At 48.3% G+C, this 21,147-nt stretch overlaps 2 protein-coding genes across 2 annotated transcripts; both read left to right on the forward strand.

The window, feature by feature from the left end:
• Positions 1-5,727: 5,727 nt before the first annotated feature.
• Positions 5,728-7,316, forward strand: LOC311243033 (cotranscriptional regulator ARB2A homolog; the record flags this gene model as incomplete). Its single annotated transcript, XM_084332104.1, has 2 exons — positions 5,728-6,925; positions 7,303-7,316. Exons 1-2 carry the CDS (start codon positions 5,743-5,745, stop codon positions 7,314-7,316), a joined length of 1,197 nt encoding a protein of 398 aa, XP_084188230.1. The 5' UTR covers positions 5,728-5,742.
• Positions 7,317-8,064: 748 nt separating this feature from the next.
• On the forward strand, positions 8,065-9,222 carry LOC311242361 (cotranscriptional regulator ARB2A homolog; the record flags this gene model as incomplete). The annotated part of the gene is made up of 1 exon (XM_084331312.1): positions 8,065-9,222. The coding sequence occupies exon 1, from the start codon at positions 8,080-8,082 to the stop codon at positions 9,220-9,222; it is 1,143 nt and encodes a 380-aa protein (XP_084187438.1). The 5' UTR covers positions 8,065-8,079.
• Positions 9,223-21,147: the final 11,925 nt, after the last annotated feature.

The raw sequence follows: 21,147 nt of genomic DNA on the forward strand, positions 1-21,147 counted from the left end.
ACCGGAGTCAGCATTGCCTTGGCTTGGGCTGATCGCTATACTAACTCGTTTGGCTGGGTTAGGGGGAGGGAAGCCGTGGGTGGGAAACTGGCGTTGTGGACAGCGACGCCTACAGGTCAGGTCTTGGCGCTTGCTCAGCGGAGGCAGGACTTGAGGAAGGCAGCGTGACCCCAGTGATATGGACCCTATGCAATTTGCATACAGGCCAAACAGGTCCACTGACGATGCGGTCTCCCAAGTACTGCACAGCACCCTCTCCCACCTAGACTGCCAGAAGGGGGGCTATGTGAGACTGTTGTTCATTCTACAGCTCAGCGTTCAACACCATAGTCCCCACCAGACTGGTGGACAAGCTGATCGAGCTGGGTCTGAGCTCCGCTCTGAGCGCCTGGATACTGGACTTTCTGAGTGAAAGGCCCCAGGCGGTCAGGGTGGGGGGTCAGACCCCCAACACCATCACCCTGAGCATCGGGTCCCCCCAGGGCTGTGTTCTGAGCCCCCTGCTGTACTCACTATACACACATGACTGTGTGGCCAAGTTCAGCTCCAACTCCATAGTGAAGTTTGCGGACGACACAGTGGTGGTGGGGCTGATCTCGGACAACGACGAGAAGGCCTACCGGGAGGAGGTTGAGGTACTGGAACGCTGGTGCCAGGACAACAGCCTGCTCCTGAACATTGGTAAAACCAAAGAGCTGATCGTGGATTATAGGAGAGGACAGCAGGAGACACACACACCACTGAGGATAAACGGGGCTACCGTGGACAGGGTGAGCAGCTTTAAGTACCTGGGGGTCCACATCGCAGAGGATCTGACATGGACAACACACATACTCAGTCGTAAAAAAGGCGAAGCAACGCCTCTACCACCTGAGACAGTTAAGGAAGTTCAGAGTATCTGGGAAGATACTCCAGTCCTTCTACTCCGGAGCTGTAGAGAGCATCTTGACTGGAAACATCACTGCCTGGTATGGAAACAGCACGGCACAGGACAAGAAGTCCCTACAGAGAGTGGTGCGCTCAGCCGAGCGTACCACGGGTATTGCACTACCACCCCTGCAGGTTCTATACAACAAGAGGTGCAAATCCAGAGCCTGCAGAATAATGAAAGACCCTCACCAACCCAACAACAGCCTGTTCATGCTGCTGGGGTCAGGCAGACGCCTGCGAACACCAGCTACTAGGACAGAGAGACTTCGGCTCAGCTTCTTCCCCCAGGCCGTCAGAGCTTTGAACACTGAACTCTCCACACACAAGCACACATGAGCACACACACGACACACACACTGTCAGTGGTGCAGTCGTAATATGGGAACTGGTTACACGCCACGTGCACGCGCGCTCCCGCTCCCGCAGACGCGCATACATGTTCCCTCAGTTGCGCACAGAACAGATGATTATTATGCATAACAATGGAGATCAAGCAGCCCCCCACCTTCTCGTAGGTTCCTATTATTATGCAAAGTCTAGGTGAGAAGTGCCGGCCGCCGGCCGGGTAGCTTTCTACAACGGTCGGGTACTTATCATTGCGTGCACTTCTGCCCTGAGTGACCAACTAATAACACGCCGTGTAACCACGTGTGTGCACGACTGCACCCCTGCACACTGTACACGCTCACACACTAGCAGCCACTTTAACATGAGCAAGCACACACTCATGCTGCACACGCCCACACTTATGGCCACTAAAGAAAGGTCACTTTAAAAATAGTATAGTATAACCTGAGATTGTATAAATTAGCATGTACAGAAAGACCCAGTGCCTCATCTGTAGCTAACAGTGTATTGCACTACCAAAGGACCTAGCATGTCCTCCATGCTCTGTAAATAACTCATGTACATATACCGACATGCCCTACTATGTTACTTGTTTATTGCACAATGTAGCTGAGGGGCTACACAACCCGGACTGTATTAAAGATTGTTTAGATTAAACCACTACTAAATATTATTACTTGCCAGACAGTACAGTTAGATAAATATGGCAGACACTCAATTGACGGCACGGGTACAAGGATATCAAGTTTACAGTCTTTTAATAGTCATATCACTATACAACTGAATTATTATGTTGCTCTTTTAATAGTAGAATGTCAGAGTATCAAAGTCAGAGGGGATGAATATTTCCTAGGTTAAGAATACTCGACCGGAGCTCTGCAGGGAGTGAGAGAAGGCGATACAGGGCAAAGCATGGTGGGTAGCTGGAGACGATGATTTCCCCTGTGGAGTTATAAGCTCCGGAGGAATTGAAGAATAGTCGGATAATCATGTGGTCACTGAAGAAAAGGGGGTCTCGTATGGATCCAGTCCTTGTAATCCAAGTGCCCGATGGCAGGGTTAATAGCTCTTAATCCAAAGCCCGATGGCAGAGATGGTAGCTAGCTAGCTTCGTTTGTACTGGAAGCTAGCCCGATGACGGTCTTCAGGGAGTAGTTAGATCCAAACTCCGATGGTCTTAACTATACGCTTCTCCGCGTTACTTCGCTTACACAAGTCACTATACTGCGCCAATAATGGCTCTACAATATTATGGTTGTATCTAAGTAGCTACTAGCTATCCGTAACGATACACCGCGGGTAGGTCTGTGTACAACGGTACCGAACGTATTACAATCTCCTGTTCTGCTACTGCCGACTCATTACTTCCACTGCTCACATGTTCACTCGTTCTGCACACTCGTTACTGTGTTCTCGTTTCTCTGCTTACTGCTGCTTGCGCCATCTACAATATATATACTCAGACTGATTTCTAGAGCGCAGCCGAATTACCTGTCCGGAATCAATGCGCCTGCTATGGGCATGTCTGAACTTGCCCAGACTCGTCTTTGAACTTGTCTGAGGGGCGCGTCTGCTGGCGCCTCCAATGTCAAGGGCGGTGCCCAATGAGGCGAGCGAATAATACTATGATGCAAACGGAAGCTTAAAGGTATATAGCTTATATATATAAACAATATACAAGTTATACAAAATAATAAACGCAGATTCTCAGTGTTAATCTGGCCCTTCAGAACACACAATGTTACTTGTTTATTGCACAATGTTGTTCTATTGGATTCTATTATATGTTATTACTACTGTATTGCACATCGTTGCGGGCAAGACCACCCGCATTTCATTGTATACTTGTATGCCATGACAAATAAAACTCTTGACTTGACTTGACCTCCCACGCGTTACACTCCACCAATGAGAGCCCTCGCTGCCAGGTGAGAAGAGAGCCACTGGCTGTCGCCGCACGTGTCGGAGGAAGCGTGCGGATACTTCATGGTTCCCTTGTACCGACCAGTAGGAGAACATGCACACAACAACCAGGTAGGGGAGGGGGGGGGGGGGAAATTGGCACAACAACTAAATTGGGACGGGGAGAAAAACAGAGAAAAATCGGAGAAAGAGAGATAAAAAAAGTTATCTACAATAGCAACGATAAAAAAGTGCCAACCACATATTATTATAATAATTCATCCAGTTTTCTTTTAAGTGTTTTGGTTAATCAGAGTGTTTACCAATCGTATATTATAGTTTTATTTGTACCAAGTGTTATTTTTTATTACATCACTAACAAAATAATAAAAAGAAAAAATACTAATTTAATCAGATTAATCACTTTATTCAAATTGAGGATTTAGTTTGAGGATATAAAAAAAAAAAAAAGGAGAGAATTTATAAAAAGAAATGAGAATACATTTTTTTATTAAATTTTTTTAATTAAAAACTAAGGTTCGAAAAACCCTGACGAAGTTTGAATCACTTTATTCAAATTGAGGATTTAGTTTGAGGATTTTTTTTTTATATATTATAAAATTATTTTAATTTTAATTTTTTTATTAAAAACGAAGGTTCGAACGTCCGTTCGAAAAACCCTGACGAAGTTTGAATCACTTTATTCAAATTGAGGATTTAGTTTGAGGATATATAATAATAATAAAAAAAAAAATTAATTTCTTTTTTAATTACATTTTTTTATTAAAAACAAAGGTTTGAACGTCCGTTCGAAGAACCCTGACGAAGTTTGAATCCCAAAAACAGGCTTCGGGGACAGCCTTACCAAACATTAATTATATTATTCAAATGAACCTCAAACATGTTCCGTTGTGATGTCACAGTATGATGTCATAATAGACCATTCTAGAACATTTGTGATGTCACAGTATGATATCATAATCAAACATTCTAGAACATTTGTGATGTCATAATAGAACATTCTAGAACATTTGTGATGTCACAGTATGATGTCATAATAGAACATTCTAGAACATTTGTGTTCTATATATATTCAACAATTCTCTCACTCATTGTGCATCTTGAGACAGGATAGATAGACTGTCTATCCTACACCACAGACTGAAACCTCCATTTCTCAACCAAGGTGCCTTGCCTACCGTTTTGCTGTGGAAAGGTGAGTGTCCACAACAGCTAGCTAGCTGTTCTACTTGAATACTGAATGTTAATATTGAATCAGACAATATTGAATACTGAATGTTAATATCAGACCATATTGTATCAGGCCGAGAAACACCTGGAGACGTTCCACACTCCAAGACCTAAAGAACATCGGAGTGAGCTGGAAAGAAGCAAAGGCCCTGGCCCAGAAGAGTGAGATGGAGAGCTCTGGTGGACCCCCTATGCCCCCCAACGGGGTAAAGAGGATTAAGTCAAGTAAGTCATATTGTATCATGACAGTGAAGTTATTGAATCTTTTTGTAGTGTCTCTTTTCGGTGTTGCACTTTTTAGACGGTCCCTGGCTGCGCACTTGCCTCAAGGCCGACTGCACATAGAGATCAATATTATTAAATGTACAGCTCCGAGGCCGGCTCGCCTCGTTTAGGTGAAAATAAGGTTGTAGCTCATTGTCTACCTTACTACGATAGGAAAGAGGTGTCCTTTGTGTTTTAAAAACATTTCGCTTAAGAATTATTGACCGCGGAAATTCGAATCTGTGAATATCTTTCTCACTTTACCCAAGTCTCCCGATTCTGATACAACAAAGCGAGTCTTCATCACAAATCATATTCTCAAAATAATCTGACAGGCAGATATTATTGCTGGCGGACCTATTTCGGCCTGCGAGCCGCCTATTGCCGACCACTGAACTAGGATATCTGTATAACGTGCGTTTAGACAACACTATTTGGGACAGACCACACAGGCTATTTCCATATTATTAGGGGGATCATCCCTATGTTCCCCGGGTCCTATGTTCCCCGGGTCCCATGTTCCCCGCTTGATTGATTAATTGATTGAACATTTTATAAATTTCTATTATTTGATTCATTATTAATGTCCGCCTTGTTTCGAACTGGTTAAGCTTAGGCCCTCTTTCGAAGTTGGTTAAGGTTAGAGTTTGGAATCAGGGCTGGTGGTCTAAAATGTTCAATCAATCAATCAATCAAGCGGGGAACATAGGACCCGGGGAACATAGACATGCTCCCTTATTAGGCTATTACTTCACATAAAATATCATGTCTAAATGAAATGCACAAAACAAAAAATGTATGTATCATAATGTTACCCTGGGTATAGATCTGTATGCATGTATTTATGTATTTATTCATAACGTTATACATATTCGTTAACGTTAGATGGCTTTTACATTGAAACATTTACTTGTCATGTGGTTCCGTTTTCCATTCTTCACATCAAAAATTAAAAACGAACTATCAAAACGTACACGGACCAAAATCGGCCCATTATTTACTCCTTTTTTTCATTTGATTCTGACGCGGATAGACCTAGACGAGCTGATGAAGAAAGATGAGCCGCCTCTCACATTCCCCAAGACTCTGGAAGAGTTTGAGTATGCCTTCAATGAACAGGGCCAGCTCAGACACATAAAGACAGGGGAGGCCTTTGTCTTTAACTACTTTAACTTCCATCGCTGGAACCAGAAACGCTACGAGGCCCTGGGAGAGATCGTCACTCAGTACGTTTACGAGCTGTTGGAGAAGAAGTGCAACATGACTAAAGAAATGCTGCCAGTGGATCCTGTGGAGGAGGAGCCTACTAGTCTCATCTACCTGAGTCCAGACGCCCTGTCCAACCCCTCCAAGCTGCTGGTGCTCATCCAGGGCAGTGGGGTGGTGCGGGCCGGCCAGTGGGCCCGCAGGCTCATCATCGACCAGGACCTGGACTCGGGAACGCAGATCCCCTTCATCACCAGGGCCATGGAGGAGGGCTACGGCGTGATGGTGCTCAACCCCAATGAGAACTACCTGGAGGTGGAGAAGCCGGCCCAGTCCTCGCCTCTCCCCTCTCCGGCCGAGCCCTCGGACGAGCCGGCGAAGAAGAGGGAGCGCAAGGACGACAAGGACGACAAGGACGACAAGAAGGAGAGGGAATTCTATGAGAAGTACCGCAACCCGCAGAAGGAGAGGGAGACGGATCAGACCCCTATAAGGGAAAATAGTTCCCCCGAGGACCACGTCTTGTATGTGTGGGACCACTTTGTGTCCAAAGCTGAAGCCAAGAATGTCTTCATCGTGGCCCATAGCTATGGAGGGCTTGCTTTCATTGAGCTGATGATCCAGAGAGAGGCCCAGGTGAAGAACCGTGTGTGTGCTGTCGCCCTGACCGACTCTGTTCACAACATCTGGCTCCAGGAGGCCAGCAAGAGCATACAGGACTGGCTGCAGCAGCGCTGTTGCAACTGGGTGTCCAGTGCGGAGCCCCTGGACGCCCCCGTAGAGCCCATGCTGCCTGACTGCCCCCGCCTCTCTGCAGGTACAGAGAAACACGAGCTGACCTCCTGGAGGAGTTTCAACTCCATCTTCAGGTTCTTCGGCGAGGCCCTGGAGGCGGAGGAGGAGGAAGAGGAGGAGGAGACGTCCAACACCGTCACCATGCGCAGCAGCTCCCTCCGACACAAACACCAAGACCTAAAGAACATCGGAGTGAGCTGGAAAGAAGCAAAGGCCCTGGCCCAGAAGAGTGAGATGGAGAGCTCTGGTGGACCCCATATGCCCCCCAACGGGGTAAAGAGGATTAAGTCAAGTAAGTCATATTGTATCATGACAGTGAAGTTATTGAATATTTTTGTAGTGTCTCTTTTCGGTGTTGCACTTTTTAGACGGTCCCTGGCTGCGCACTTGCCTCAAGGCCGACTGCACATAGAGATCAATATTATTATTATTAAATGTACAGCTCCGAGGCCGGCTCGCCTCGTTTAGGTGAAAATAAGGTTGTAGCTCATTGTCTACCTTACTACGATAGGAAAGAGGTGTCCTTTGTGTTTTAAAAACATTTCGCTTAAGAATTATTGACCGCGGAAATTCGAATCTGTGAATATCTTTCTAACTTTACCCAAGTCTCCCGATTCTGATACAACAAAGCGAGTCTTCATCACAAATCATATTCTCAAAATAATCTGACAGGCAGATATTATTGCTGGCGGACCTATTTCGGCCTGCGAGCCGCCTATTGCCGACCACTGAACTAGGATATCTGTATAACGTGCGTTTAGACAACACTATTTGGGACAGACCACACAGGCTATTTCCATATTATTAGGGGGATCATCCCTATGTTCCCCGGGTCCTATGTTCCCCGGGTCCCATGTTCCCCGCTTGATTGATTAATTGATTGAACATTTTATAAATTTCTATTATTTGATTCATTATTAATGTCCGCCTTGTTTCGAACTGGTTAAGCTTAGGCCCTCTTTCGAAGTTGGTTAAGGTTAGAGTTTGGAATCAGGGCTGGTGGTCTAAAATGTTCAATCAATCAATCAATCAAGCGGGGAACATAGGACCCGGGGAACATAGACATGCTCCCTTATTAGGCTATTACTTCACATAAAATATCATGTCTAAATGAAATGCACAAAACTAAAAATGTATGTATCATAACGTTACCCTGGGTATAGATCTGTATGCATGTATTTATGTATTTATTCATAACGTTATACATATTCGTTAACGTTAGATGGCTTTTACATTGAAACATTTACTTGTCATGTGGTTCCGTTTTCCATTCTTCACATCAAAAATGAAAAACGAACTATCAAAACGTACACGGACCAAAATCGGCCCATTATTTACTCCTTTTTTCATTTGATTCTGACGCGGATAGACCTAGACGAGCTGATGAAGAAAGATGAGCCGCCTCTCACATTCCCCAAGACTCTGGAAGAGTTTGAGTATGCCTTCAATGAACAAGGCCAGCTCAGACACATAAAGACAGGGGAGGCCTTTGTCTTTAACTACTTTAACTTCCATCGCTGGAACCAGAAACGCTACGAGGCCCTGGGAGAGATCGTCACTCAGTACGTTTACGAGCTGTTGGAGAAGAAGTGCAACATGACTAAAGAAATGCTGCCAGTGGATCCTGTGGAGGAGGAGCCTACTAGTCTCATCTACCTGAGTCCAGACGCCCTGTCCAACCCCTCCAAGCTGCTGGTGTTCATCCAGGGCTGTGGGGTGGTGCGGGCCGGCCAGTGGGCCCGCAGGCTCATCATCGACCAGGACCTGGACTCGGGAACGCAGATCCCCTTCATCACCAGGGCCATGGAGGAGGGCTACGGCGTGATGGTGCTCAACCCCAATGAGAACTACCTGGAGGTGGAGAAGCCGGCCCAGTCCTCGCCTCTCCCCTCTCCGGCCGAGCCCTCGGACGAGCCGGCGAAGAAGAGGGAGCGCAAGGACGACAAGGACGACAAGGACGACAAGAAGGAGAGGGAATTCTATGAGAAGTACCGCAACCCGCAGAAGGAGAGGGAGACGGATCAGACCCCTATAAGGGAAAATAGTTCCCCCGAGGACCACGTCTTGTATGTGTGGGACCACTTTGTGTCCAAAGCTGAAGCCAAGAATGTCTTCATCATGGCCCATAGCTATGGAGGGCTTGCTTTCGTTGAGCTGATGATCCAGAGAGAGGCCCAGGTGAAGAACCGTGTGTGTGCTGTCGCCCTGACCGACTCTGTTCACAACATCTGGCTCCAGGAGGCCAGCAAGAGCATACAGGACTGGCTGCAGCAGCGCTGTCGCAACTGGGTGTCCAGTGCGGAGCCCCTGGACGCCCCCGTAGAGCCCATGCTGCCTGACTGCCCCCGCCTCTCTGCAGGTACAGAGGAACACGAGCTGACCTCCTGGAGGAGTTTCAACTCCATCTTCAGGTTCTTCGGCGAGGCCCTGGAGGCGGAGGAGGAGGAAGAGGAGGAGGAGGAGGAGACGTCCAACACCGTCACCATGCGCAGCAGCTCCCTCCGACACAAACACCACGACTTGTAGAGAGCAACAACCGTGTCCCGGAGCAGGAGGAGGAGGGGGGAGGGAGGGAGGGGGGTATGGGGAGGTGAAGGCGCCAGAACATCTCTCTCTCTCTTTCTCTCTCTCTCTCTCTCTCTCTCTCTCTCTCTCTCTCTCTCTCTCTCTCTCTCTCTCTCTCTCTCTCTCTCTCTCTCTCTCTCTCTCTCTCTCTCTCTCTCTCTCTCTCTCAATTCAATTCAATTCAATTCAATTCAATTCAATTCAATTCAATTCAAATGGGCTTTATTGACATGGGAAACATACGTTTACATTGCCAAAGCCAAACAAAACAAAACAAAACAATCAAACAGAGAAAACAAAAGAAATCAGTACATTACAGACGGAATTTCTTGTACAGTCTTTATGGTGGTTGTATTCCGCTGGATGTCCTTTTCTTGTCACAGCAGCTCACAAATCTGGCTGCTGTGTTTGCACATTCTTGTATTTCTCCCAGTAGGTATGGGAGTTTTGAGTTATTGTCCATGTTTTCAAAGTCTCTTTGGGTGTTTGCAATTTGTGGGAAGTATATGTCTCTGATGTCTTGGTATAGTGGGCAGGTTGTTAAGAAGTGGAGCTCGGTTTCCACCTCATCTTGTGTGCAGTGGGTGCACAGTCTGTCTTCTCTTGGGAGCCAGGTCTGCCTATGGCGGCCTTTCTCAATGGCTAGGCTGTGCTCGCTGAGTCTGTACCTAGTCAAGGATCTTCTTAGTTTTGGGTCAGTCACAGTGCTCAGGTATTCTGCCACTGTGTACTCTCTGTTTAGGGCCAAATAGCATTTCAATTTGCTCTGGTTTTGGGTTGTTTCTTTCCAATGTGTCAGATAGTTTTCTTTTTGTTTTCTTATAATTTGATTCTCTCTCTCTCTCTCTCTCTCTCTCTCTCTCTCTCTCTCTCTCTCTCCCACGTACACCTGTACCCCTCTCCTTTGTGGTTTCTCAGGGGGGGGGGGGTCCTAACGAATGCGTTAGTAGGCGAGTTGTGCTTCTGTGATCAGTGTTTTTGAAAAGAAAATGCTGGGAAGCAGAAGGCTAAGGTGTGTCGATTCAGAGGAATCTGGATGGTAAGGCCTAAGAAGTGGAAAGGGACCCAGCCTAAAACTGCACCCGAAGGTACAAGGGGACCTCTCATTCATAGAGGAGACCTTGCCCTGGAATGGGAGACCTGCATCTCTGGTGGGCGGGGGGGGTTCTGCGGCCGGATGCAAGGCATACCGATGTAGATTCAGCTCGACCATTGATGGGAGGTGTATCTAAGTAAGGGAAGAAGTGCATCCGAACGGGAGTGGTGTCGAGGAGGCCTATAGCAGCCAAGCGTCATGTTTTGTTTTGTTTTGTCACATGTACCAAGCTTCACGTTTGTTTTGTCACATGTAGGCCACATGTTATCTGTTCATGCTCGCTCTACTGAAAGAGTTTTGTCAAAATGTGTTTGTTTTTTAATACGTTTGTATAAGGACATGCTTTTTTTTCCTGCAAGATACTGGTTTGTGTTTTGTGATTCTATCTTTCCAGCCTGGTGAAGAGCTTGGAGAAATATGTTTTCCACCTGGACACTGTGTATGAATCCACCTTTGACCACCCAGACAGACCTGGACACTGTATTCTGAATCCATCGACCACCAGAGACAGTCACCTGTCAACTGGGGCACCTGTCATCTGGTAGTATAGAATCCATGGTCTGATTCTGAGGATTGTGTGTAAGTCTTCTCACCACACAAGATACATTGAACATTTGCAAAGAGACACGAACGTCATAATGATGCATCGCTCATCAAGATGAGATGAGGGTGAGATTAGCGCCTCTCTCCGACAAGTGGCATGCCAACGCCCCTACGTCATCTAAGGGGTGATCGACTGTCGGAGGATAACGATGCAAACAGTACCACGTTTTTTCTTTTCAGTTTTTTCATTTGCTTTCATGATTTTTTATTTTTTATTAAATTTTGTATGATTGTTCCTTTTATTCTACTTAAGAATACGACATTTTACAATTACCTGCATATGTGCATGGTGTCTTAAGACTGTGGTTTAGTGATATTAATGCTTGGAATTATCATGCTACTTTCTGCAGAGTATGAAATTATGATGTATTGATGATTGATTTATTGTTCTACCTAGTACTTGAGACTGTAGTTTGGTGATGTTGATGTTTGAAATTACCAAGGTGTGTGCCAAGAATGGCACAAAGGGGGGGAAATGTGAGTGCAATTTCACATTCTCTCTTTGTGAAGTCAGGCTTTCTGTTTAGACAGTGCACCCATTCATCAGGCTTGATAAGGCTCATACAGTCAAGGTCAGCGTCTGCGAGGGCCCCTTTTACACTTCTTGCATAAACCTGTCTTCCGTCTTCCGATGCCCATATAAGACTTGACCCAATCAGAAATGAGCCTCCCACTTCTAAAATGCATTCGCTATGCTTATAACGTGATACACATGGCTTTTTCTTCGCTTTCGCTTTGGCAGACCTGTGTTCATGTTCTTTGATATACGGTATACGCTCTGTCAAACTGAGAGACCTTCCATGGATGCAAACCTTTTTTTGTTCAAATAAACCAACCATTGTGAGTATTCAGAACCTTCTCCTCGCTTCATTTAATGACTTGATTCTTGCATGACCATGTTACTGTTTTGCTGTAATGCCAGCCGAGAACCTGTCCTGGTCTGTACATTTAGATGCGCTCATAAGGCCTGTCCTGTGTTATTCTGCATTCATTAACCAATGATGACTAGTCAAAATCCACGACACACCAAAATACGAAAAACAGTTCCGTATTTCAGTTTTTTAGATTTTGGTTTCAAACGGAAATAGGAAAACACCTCGTATTTCAGTTTTTGTTCGTTTTTTCGTATTTCTGTTTGAAACGAAAAACGAACTATCAAAACATACACGGACCTTCCTTGAGTTCAATGACACAGGGGAGGTCTCAGACTCCATACTCTGGGAGACTCTTAAAGCAGTAATGAGAGGTCATATAATTTCCTTTGAAAGTAATTTCAGAGAGTTTCAGAGAGTGAGCTAGTTGAGGCAATTAAGTCATTTCCTTCCGGTAAGGCAGCAGGCCCAGACGGATTTTGCTGTGAATTTTACAAGACATTTCATAAGACACTTGCCCCAATCCTACTCAGAATGATCAATGACTCCATTAAGAATAACAGATTCCCGAACTCTGTATGTATCTTACTGAAGAAGGGCAAGGAGGAAACGGAGCCTGGGAGCTACCGGCCCATCGCCCTCCTTAATTTTGATCAAAAATCTATCACAAAAGTATTAGCCTGTAGGAGTGCGGAACAAACGGACTGCCAGACGGTTGTTAGATGCAATACACGTGAAGTGTCATGTTTACTTCCCACTTCCTTAATACAAACTAATACGTCATCACGTCAACCCGTGTGACTACATAACGTCCATGCCCTCTAACCACACCCTGTGCATAACATTGAACATGGATGTGACAGAATATAAATGTGAATTCTATTGTCCATTATTGTCCCCCACATGCGCCCCCCCAGAATTCACAAGAACTGGCAGCATGAGCCGTTGAGGACCCCGTAAAATCCTGCCGAAGCGGCTTCAGGTGTCCAGAGTCTGTGTAGCGACGGGACCAGTTACAACCAGAGGGTGGCCTGAGGACTTAACGGCCAGGGGGAAACCCTGTGTCATGGTGGAACCCGTAGACCCCGGAGGGTGGTCTGAGGTTTTGATGGCCGGAGGGCGGCCGCGCCACGGCGGCTGAGCTACAGGAACCGGACGGTCCAGGTCCACATGAGCCCGTTTCAGACGGTCCACTGAAATGTGGTCCGGTTTCCCTCCTATTTCGACTACAAATGACTTGTCCCCTGTTTCCAGAACACGAAAAGGCCCCTCATAAGGTGGCCGTAGTGGCGACCGATGGGCATCATGGCGGACAAAGACGTACTCTGCTGTATGGAGATCAGGTGGAAGCCTGGGGCACAATGTGCTGTGACGTAGGCACCGGCCTAAATACTTTGGCATTGTCCAGGAAAACAGACCGTTGCTGGCCAGCAGACCAAGGCGTTGTGGTGTTGGGTATGAAATCCCCGGGGACTCGCAATGGCTGCCCATAAACCAGTTCGACTGAGGAGGACTGAAGATCGGACTGAAGATCGGAGGCCCAGCATGACCCACGGAAGTCTGTCAACCCACCCATTGTCCCGAAGACTGGCCCTGAATGCGGCCTTCATTGACCTATGAAACCTCTCGCACAGTCCATTGGCTTGAGGGTGATAAGCCGTTGTATGGTGCAGCTTCACCCCGAGACCCTGGGCCACAGCATTCCAGAGCTCCGATGTGAACTGAGGCCCCCGGTCGAAGGTTATGTCCGATGGAGCACCAAAACGGGCAACCCAGGTGCCGATGAATGCTCGTGCAATGTCGGCAGATGTAGTTGAAGATAGTGGCACGGCCTCTGGCCAACGGGTCGTCCTGTCAATCATGGTAGGGAGGTGGGTGCAACCGTGTGATGGTGGCAGTGGCCCAACCAAGTCTATGTGCACATGATCATACCGCCTTTCAGGCACATTGAAAGGGGTTAGTGGGGCCTTGGTGTGGCGGTGTACCTTGGCCCGTTGACACTCCAGACAAGCATTAGCCCAATCTCGAACAACCTTTTTAAGACCGTGCCAGACGAACTTGGCTGCCACCAACAGCTGAGATGGTTTCCTGCCCGTGTGAGAAAGGCAGTGAATGGCGTCGAAAACCCGCCTCCTCCAAGCGGCAGGGACAACAGGGCGAGGCTGCCCAAGTGAGATGTCACACAGGAGCATAGAACCAGTGTTATTAAAAGAGATGTCCACCAACTGAAGACCTGTATCGGCGGTCCTACATGCCTGGACGGCCTTTGTCGGAAAGCTGATCGGCTGCCATCTGTGCATAATCAATCCCGAGGTGGACCGCACTGATGATAGCACGAGAGAGGCAGTCGGCGACAGGGTTGTTCTTCCCGGCAACATGTTGGATGTCTGTTGTAAACTCCGAGATGGAGGACAACTGGCGTTGCTGGCGAGCGGACCATGGCTCTGAGACCTTGGCCATAGCAAAGGTCAACGGTTTGTGATCGACAAATGCTGTGAATTGTCGGCCCTCCAACAGGAAACGGAAATGCCGTACCACCAGATAGAGGCTGAAGAGCTCCCGGTCAAAGGTGCTGTAATTGCGCTCACTGGCTCTGAGCTGCCGACTAAAAAAGGCGAGGGGTTGCCAGTGACCCTTGTCTAGCTGCTCATACACTGCCCCAACAGCATAATCCGATGAGTCGGTTGTGAGAGCGATCGGCGCCTCAGGTAATGGGTGCGCCAACATGGCCGCCCTAGCCAGGGCTTGCTTGGTGTTTTTAAAAGCTCCATACATCTCCTCTGTCCAAGTGAGAGTGAGCTTAGCAGGTTTGCCCTTGAGTGCCTCGTAGAGGGGCTGCATGAGCTGGGCTGCGCCCGGCACAAAGCAATGATACAAATTCACCATACCCAAAAATTCCTGTAGTGCCCGGACGGTGGGGGGCTGCGAAAACTCGCTCACAGCCTGCACTTTCGATGGCAGAGGCACTGCCCCCTCCTTTGTGATGCGGTGCCCCAGGAAATCAATTATCCGTAGTCCAAACTGGCACTTGGCTGGGTTAAGAATCAAGCCATGCTGACTCAGGCGCTCAAAAAGTGTGCGGAGGTGAACCATGTGTTCAGCCCTGGAGGAGCTGGCGATGAGGATGTCATCTAAATAAGTGAACAGGAAAGGCAGGTCCCTTAACACACTGTCCATGAGGCGCTGAAATGCTTGGGCAGCGTTCTTGAGACCAAAAGGCATGCGGAGGAACTCAAAGAGCCCAAAAGGGGTGATTACCGCGGTCTTGGAAATGTCCTGTGACTGCACCCCGGCACCTTTAGAAACCAGGTCCACTTTAGAAAATATGACCTTCCCTGCAAGGCGAGATGAAAAGTCCTGAATGTGTGGTATAGGATAGCGGTCCGGGGTCGTAGCATCATTCAGGCGGCGATAATCACCACACGGGCGCCAACCTCCGGCGGGCTTTGGCACCATATGGAGTGGTGAGGCCCAGGGGCTATTGGACCGGCGCACGATGCCGAGGCACTCCATCGCCTCAAACTCCGCCTTAGCAATAGCCAGTTTACCTGGATCCAGGCGCCGTGCACGGGCATGTACTGGCGGGCCTGTAGTCGGTATATAATGTTCCACACCGTGCTTAGCTGTAACTGCTGAAAAAGTAGGCATGGTAAGAACTGGGAACTCAGCCAACATACTTGAGAACTCAGAGGCAGTGAGGGTACTGGACAGCCTTGAGGAGCTAGAACCACTGAGTTCACATGGGAATGAGCTAAAAGTCTCTGCGCTGACCAAGCGCCAGTTTTTAATGTCCACCAGCAGCCCATGGGCACACAAAAAATCTGCACCTAACAATGGGTTAGACACCTCAGCGGTAACAAATGTCCATGAGAAATGCTGTCCCTCCAAACACAATGTCACATGCCGTTCACCATAGGTCCGTATGGGACTGCCGTTGGCCGCCTCTAGTGGTGAACCCTGTACTCCGGCTTGTATATCCAAAACAGATGCGGGTAAACAGTGCGGAACAAACGGACTGCCAGACGGTTGTTAGATGCAATACACGTGAAGTGTCATGTTTACTTCCCACTTCCTTAATACAAACTAATACGTCATCACGTCAACTCGTGTGACTACATAACGTCCATGCCCTCTAACCACACCCTGTGCATAACATTGAACATGGATGTGACAGAATATGAATGTGAATTCTATTGTCCATTATTGTCCTCCACAAGCCAATATATTAGGGAGACATATTCCATCAATCATACACCCTGACCAAACAGGGTTTATCCCAGGCAGATTTTCATTTTGTAATGTGCGTCGGCTCCTGAACAATGTTTATACCAACCATGAGGACAACTCCAGAGCGGCCATTTTGTCCCTAGATGCAGCCAAAGCGTTTGATCAAATAGAGTGGCCCTACATGCTCGAGGCACTTAAAAGATTTGGATTTGGAGACTCTTTTGTTGCATGGGTCAAAATACTGTATCTCTGCCCGACATCCTCCATCCTCACTAATAATGATAAATCTGGACCTTTTGACTTGCAACGTGGGGTCAGACAGGGTGATCCGCTTTCTCCCTTACTATTCGACGTTGCTCTGGAGCCCCTCGCGATAGGAATCAGGAGCCACGCCAATATTAGAGGCATTAAGATAGGGGACCTGGAAAGCCGGGTGAGCCTTTACGCTGATGACACATTGTTATATCTCTCAGACCCAGAAACCTCTGTTCCTCCCTTGTTAGATTTCATTGAATCATTTGGTAAGCTTTCTCGCTACACAATCAATTGGGGTAAGAGTGAGTTCATGCCTCTCTCGGGCGGCCTGAACTCAGACTTTCTTAAGGCTCTACCATTTAAAGTAGTAAATGACAATTTTTCATATTTATGTAGCAGCCTGAATATTCTACTAAGTATTCAGGAGTGCTAACTAACTGTTACTTTCCCTGTGTGTATAAAGTGTGATAAACAGTGTTCCTTTTGATAGCTCGCCCAGTCTAATAACGAGGTGAGGTGCTACTCTTCTCCGGCTTCAGTATGGATGACTAACAATAACATTGAAGCACCTTTTCCCTTTCTGGAGTGGTCCTAGAGTGGGATCAGTGGCGGTTGCCAGCAGGGGGCGGAGTGGCAGTGGTGGCAGGTGGAGCGGAGGAGAGAGGGAAGCAACGAGGAAGAGGGAGTTACCTGGGGGCCAGAGGACCAGGAAGCCCTCTTCGGCAGTGAACTCGACCGTGAACAGTCGCAGTCACAGCGGGCGTGTGCTCAAACGAGCCCCGTTGAAGGAGAGCTGTTGAAGAGCCCCGTTGGAGAGCAACGGGTGATAAGAAGTACTTGCTAGTTGACGGGTTATCCTAGAAGTATCAGCGATAGTGTGTGAGTAAGCGATACAGAACGAAGGACTAACGTCTAGAGTTAACGGGACTAACGTCTATAGTTAATGGGTTAAAGTAGTAAGTGTGCAGTGTATTAGCATGCTGCTAACGGCTCCGTCTGACTCCAGTAGACTACCGGGTGCGCGGCGCTGAAGATCGGTGGTGTAGTCAGCCACGTTGCGTTAGTAGTACAACCGATATAGCAGGAGGGTGCATCCAGACCCGAAGTTTAGCTGTGTTTAGGGTAGCAACAGTATTAGCTCGCGCAACAGCAGCAAGCAACAGCCAGCAGTGGACGTCCCCCAGACGTCGCAGAGGACGCCTCTTCCCACCAGCAGAGGTCGCCATCACAGCACGCTCCTCCAGCTAACCACTGCCCATGCTGTTCGCCCAGCCCGCTGGCTGTGCTCGCGGGATCGCAGACGCCATCTTGTCACCTGGACGAGAGGTGATAAGAGTGGGTCCGCCATCTTGGCTAAGTACGAACAGTACCTCGTGTATCCACATCAACGTCCATTCAAGTGAACGCTAACAACCAGTGTCTAAGGGGTACCCCAAACAATCTAAGCCGGCTTTAGTGTAGGTTTTATTTTGGTAACGTGGGCCCACATTTGCTTGGTTTTCTTTTGGTATTTTTATTATTCTTGTTGTTTGAATTCCCAATGTTTCTCTACTTTATGCCTGGGTCTCCACTAGTACAAGCGGGGTGTTATTAATGTATTGAGCACGCGGTGCCTATGGTGGGAATAGTGTTCCCCTACATTATCAGTGAGAGCACCCGGTGCCATTTATGAATAAGTGCTGTCTGAATAAATCTGAAGTACTATCTGTAACTGATAACCTGCCCAGGCTTAAATACAAAGTAGACCTTATTGGGAGCACTGTGTGTGTGTCTGTTTCTTCCATTTGCTAATCTAACCCCTGGGTAAATACTGTGACTGCATAATTATTTAACCCTTACACCCCATTTACAGAATAGCATTTGAAGGGTCTATACAGGTGGTCAAGGAAGGGTACTGCTTAAAGGGAAGCCCAATAATACTATTGAACTGACTCACTGGGTGTGGGAGGGCTGTCGGAGGTACTGGGGGGAGTAAGAGTGTGTGGGGAGCTACTGCTGACCGCCTTGGAAGGCGAGAGAGACCAGAGTACCAGTCCCCAGGTTAGTAAATCCTGGGCCCCATCCACTCCTGCTGCAAGCCCTCCAGAACGACGTTCCGGGCCAAAGACGGGGGTACATATAGGTCAAGTTTCAAGTTTCTTTAATAGTTGTCATACAGAAGTACAGAATACTTTCATACAAAATGCTTCTTACTGTTACGCTCCAGAGACTGTGCTAGACAAGATAGTATCAAATAACATAGTATAGCATGTAATTTAGAAGAAGAAAATGAGGTCACAGTGTTCGGTATAGACATATGTACAATGTTCTGAGTTACCATATAATATACAATACTATGCAGTGTACTAATGTACAGTACTATATAGTGCAAAGCAGAAATGGGATGAGGTACAATTTAGGTACAATTTACAGTAAGGTGTACGAGTTGTAGTGCAATCCTTCATCAATAAATATAAAGTGTGGGGAGTGGGTGCTACAGTGTGTTTGTTTAAAGTGGGTGTGTGCTATAAAGTGTGTGGAGTGGGTGCTACAGTGTGTTTGTTTAAAGTGAGTGTGTGCGTGTGGATGTGTGTGCTATGTGCGTTTGGTGGTTGTTGTTGTGTAGTGTTCATTGTTCGTTTAGCAGCCTGATGGCCTGGGGATAGAAGCTTCTTCTGAGTCTTTCTGTGCTCGCCTTGAGACTCCGGTATCGCTTGCCTGACCGCAGCGGTTCAAAGAGGCAGTTGTTCGGGTGACTGGAGTCTTTAATGATTCTCTTAGCCTTGCCCTTGCAACGCTTGTTGTAAATGTTCTGGAGGGTGGGGAGCCCCCCTCCAATTGTGCGTTCGGCTGAACGTGTCACTCTTTGTAGTCTGCTTCGGTCTTGTGCAGTGCTATTCCCAAACCAGGAGGTGATGTTGCCGGTCAAGATGCTCTCTATTGTACATGAGTAGAAGTTCTTAAGGATCTTCTGACTGACTTGGAACTTCCTTAGGCGCCTGAGGAAGTAGAGGCGTTGTCGTGCCTTCTTCACAACACTGTCAATGTGTGTGGTCCATGTCAAGTCCTCGGATATGTAGGCTCCGAGGTACTTAAAGCTGTTGACTCTCTCAACCGGTGCCCCGTCGATGCTGAGGGGGCTGTAGTCCTTGACCCCCGACCTCCTGAAGTCCACAATCATCTCCTTTGTTTTGCTGACGTTCAGGGAGAGGCTGTTTTCCTGGCACCATCCCGCCAGGACCTTGACCTCTTCCAGGTAGGCCCTCTCGTCGTTGGCAGAGATCAGGCCCACCACCACTGTGTCGTCAGCAAATTTGATGATTGTATTGCTACTCCGCTGAGCCACACAGTCGTGTGTGTACAGGGAGTAGAGGAGGGGACTCAGAACACAGCCCTGGGGGGCCCCTATGTTGAGGGTGATGGATGAGGAGGTGCAGTTGCCTGCTCTCACCACCTGGGGTCTGCCAGTCAGGAAGTCCAAGACCCACTGGCAGAGGTCATAGTTCAAGCCCAGGTCCCTGAGCTTGGCTATGAGTATGGAGGGGACTATGGTATTGAATGCCAAGCTGTAGTCGATGAATAGCATTCTCACATAGTTCCCCTGCCTCTTGTCCAGGTGTGATGCTGCTGTGTGCAGCACATGGGCTATGGCGTCCTCCGTGGACCTGTTGGGGCGGTATGCAAATTGCAGGGGGTCCATGTTGATGGGGAGGGAGGAGCAGATGTAGCCCTTTACTAGCTTCTCAAAGCACTTCATGGCTATGGAGGTGAGAGCTACAGGGCGGTAGTCGTTGAGGCAAGCAGGCTTGGATTTTTTGGGTACAGGGATAATAGTGGACTTCTTCAGGCAGGTGGGGATGACAGCCTGTTCTAAGGACAGGTTAAATATGTCAGTGAATACTGGGGCCAGTTGGTCGGCACAGACTTTTAGGACGCGGCCGGGGATGCCGTCCGGACCTGCTGCCTTCCTGATATTCACTTTTTTAAAGGTCCGCCTCACCTCATGCTCTGTTACCCTGAACACTGCGCCTCCATCAGCAGCCGACCCCCCCCCCCCATTGCCGTGGCTTGTGAGCTGGTGTTGTTATTACCAGCATCAAACCTCGCATAGAAGGTCCAATTCTATAGTATCCTACTACCCAGTGGCTGTGTACTACTACTCCCACAAGCAGGGATAATCCACCCTTCTACATTTGGCATCACGAACAGGATCAACATCCTACTCCACTTCCTTGACAGACCAGTAGAGAGACCCTGACGTCCGACGAGGGGACCCGAACCGCGCCGGAGATGGCGGTAGAGATGGAGGAGCTGCAGGAGAAGTGCCAGACACAGATGGCACGACTGAAGACACTGGAAGAAACAGTGACAAGACTGGAACAGGAAGAGGCCGTGAAGGGGTTGACCGAGAGGGCACTCCAGGATCGGCGGTGCGTTCAGGTGGCTCTGCGGGAGCAAAGAGACGGCTCAGAAGCCGCCAACGGGTTGGAGATGACGTTCACCAAAAAGTGTATCCTCATCGTGAAGGACGACCCCATCCGAGGACGCGCGAGAGACGCGGTCCAGGGACTTCTGGGGATGAATATGCTCGGCGGAGTGGACGGTCTTTTCCACGGGATGAAGGGGATGCGCCCCGCCCGCAGTTATCGCCCCGGCTCCGAGGATGTCGCCCTTAGCCCCGTTGTTGTAGTCCATCACCAACCCAGCCGGGTCAGCCGGGAGGCCGACGCCCCGTTATGCACGTCGAGGAGGTCAGAACCGGAGGTGGAGGACACCGAGAGGGGCTTCCTCACCGTCACAGGCCCCATCCCGTACTCGCCAGTCGGCCCCGGACGAATGGTGATCCAGATGAGG

This window comes from Notolepis coatsorum (genome assembly GCF_963971535.1).
Source record: "Notolepis coatsorum genome assembly, chromosome: 16".
NCBI classification, from domain to species: domain Eukaryota; kingdom Metazoa; phylum Chordata; class Actinopteri; order Aulopiformes; family Paralepididae; genus Notolepis; species Notolepis coatsorum.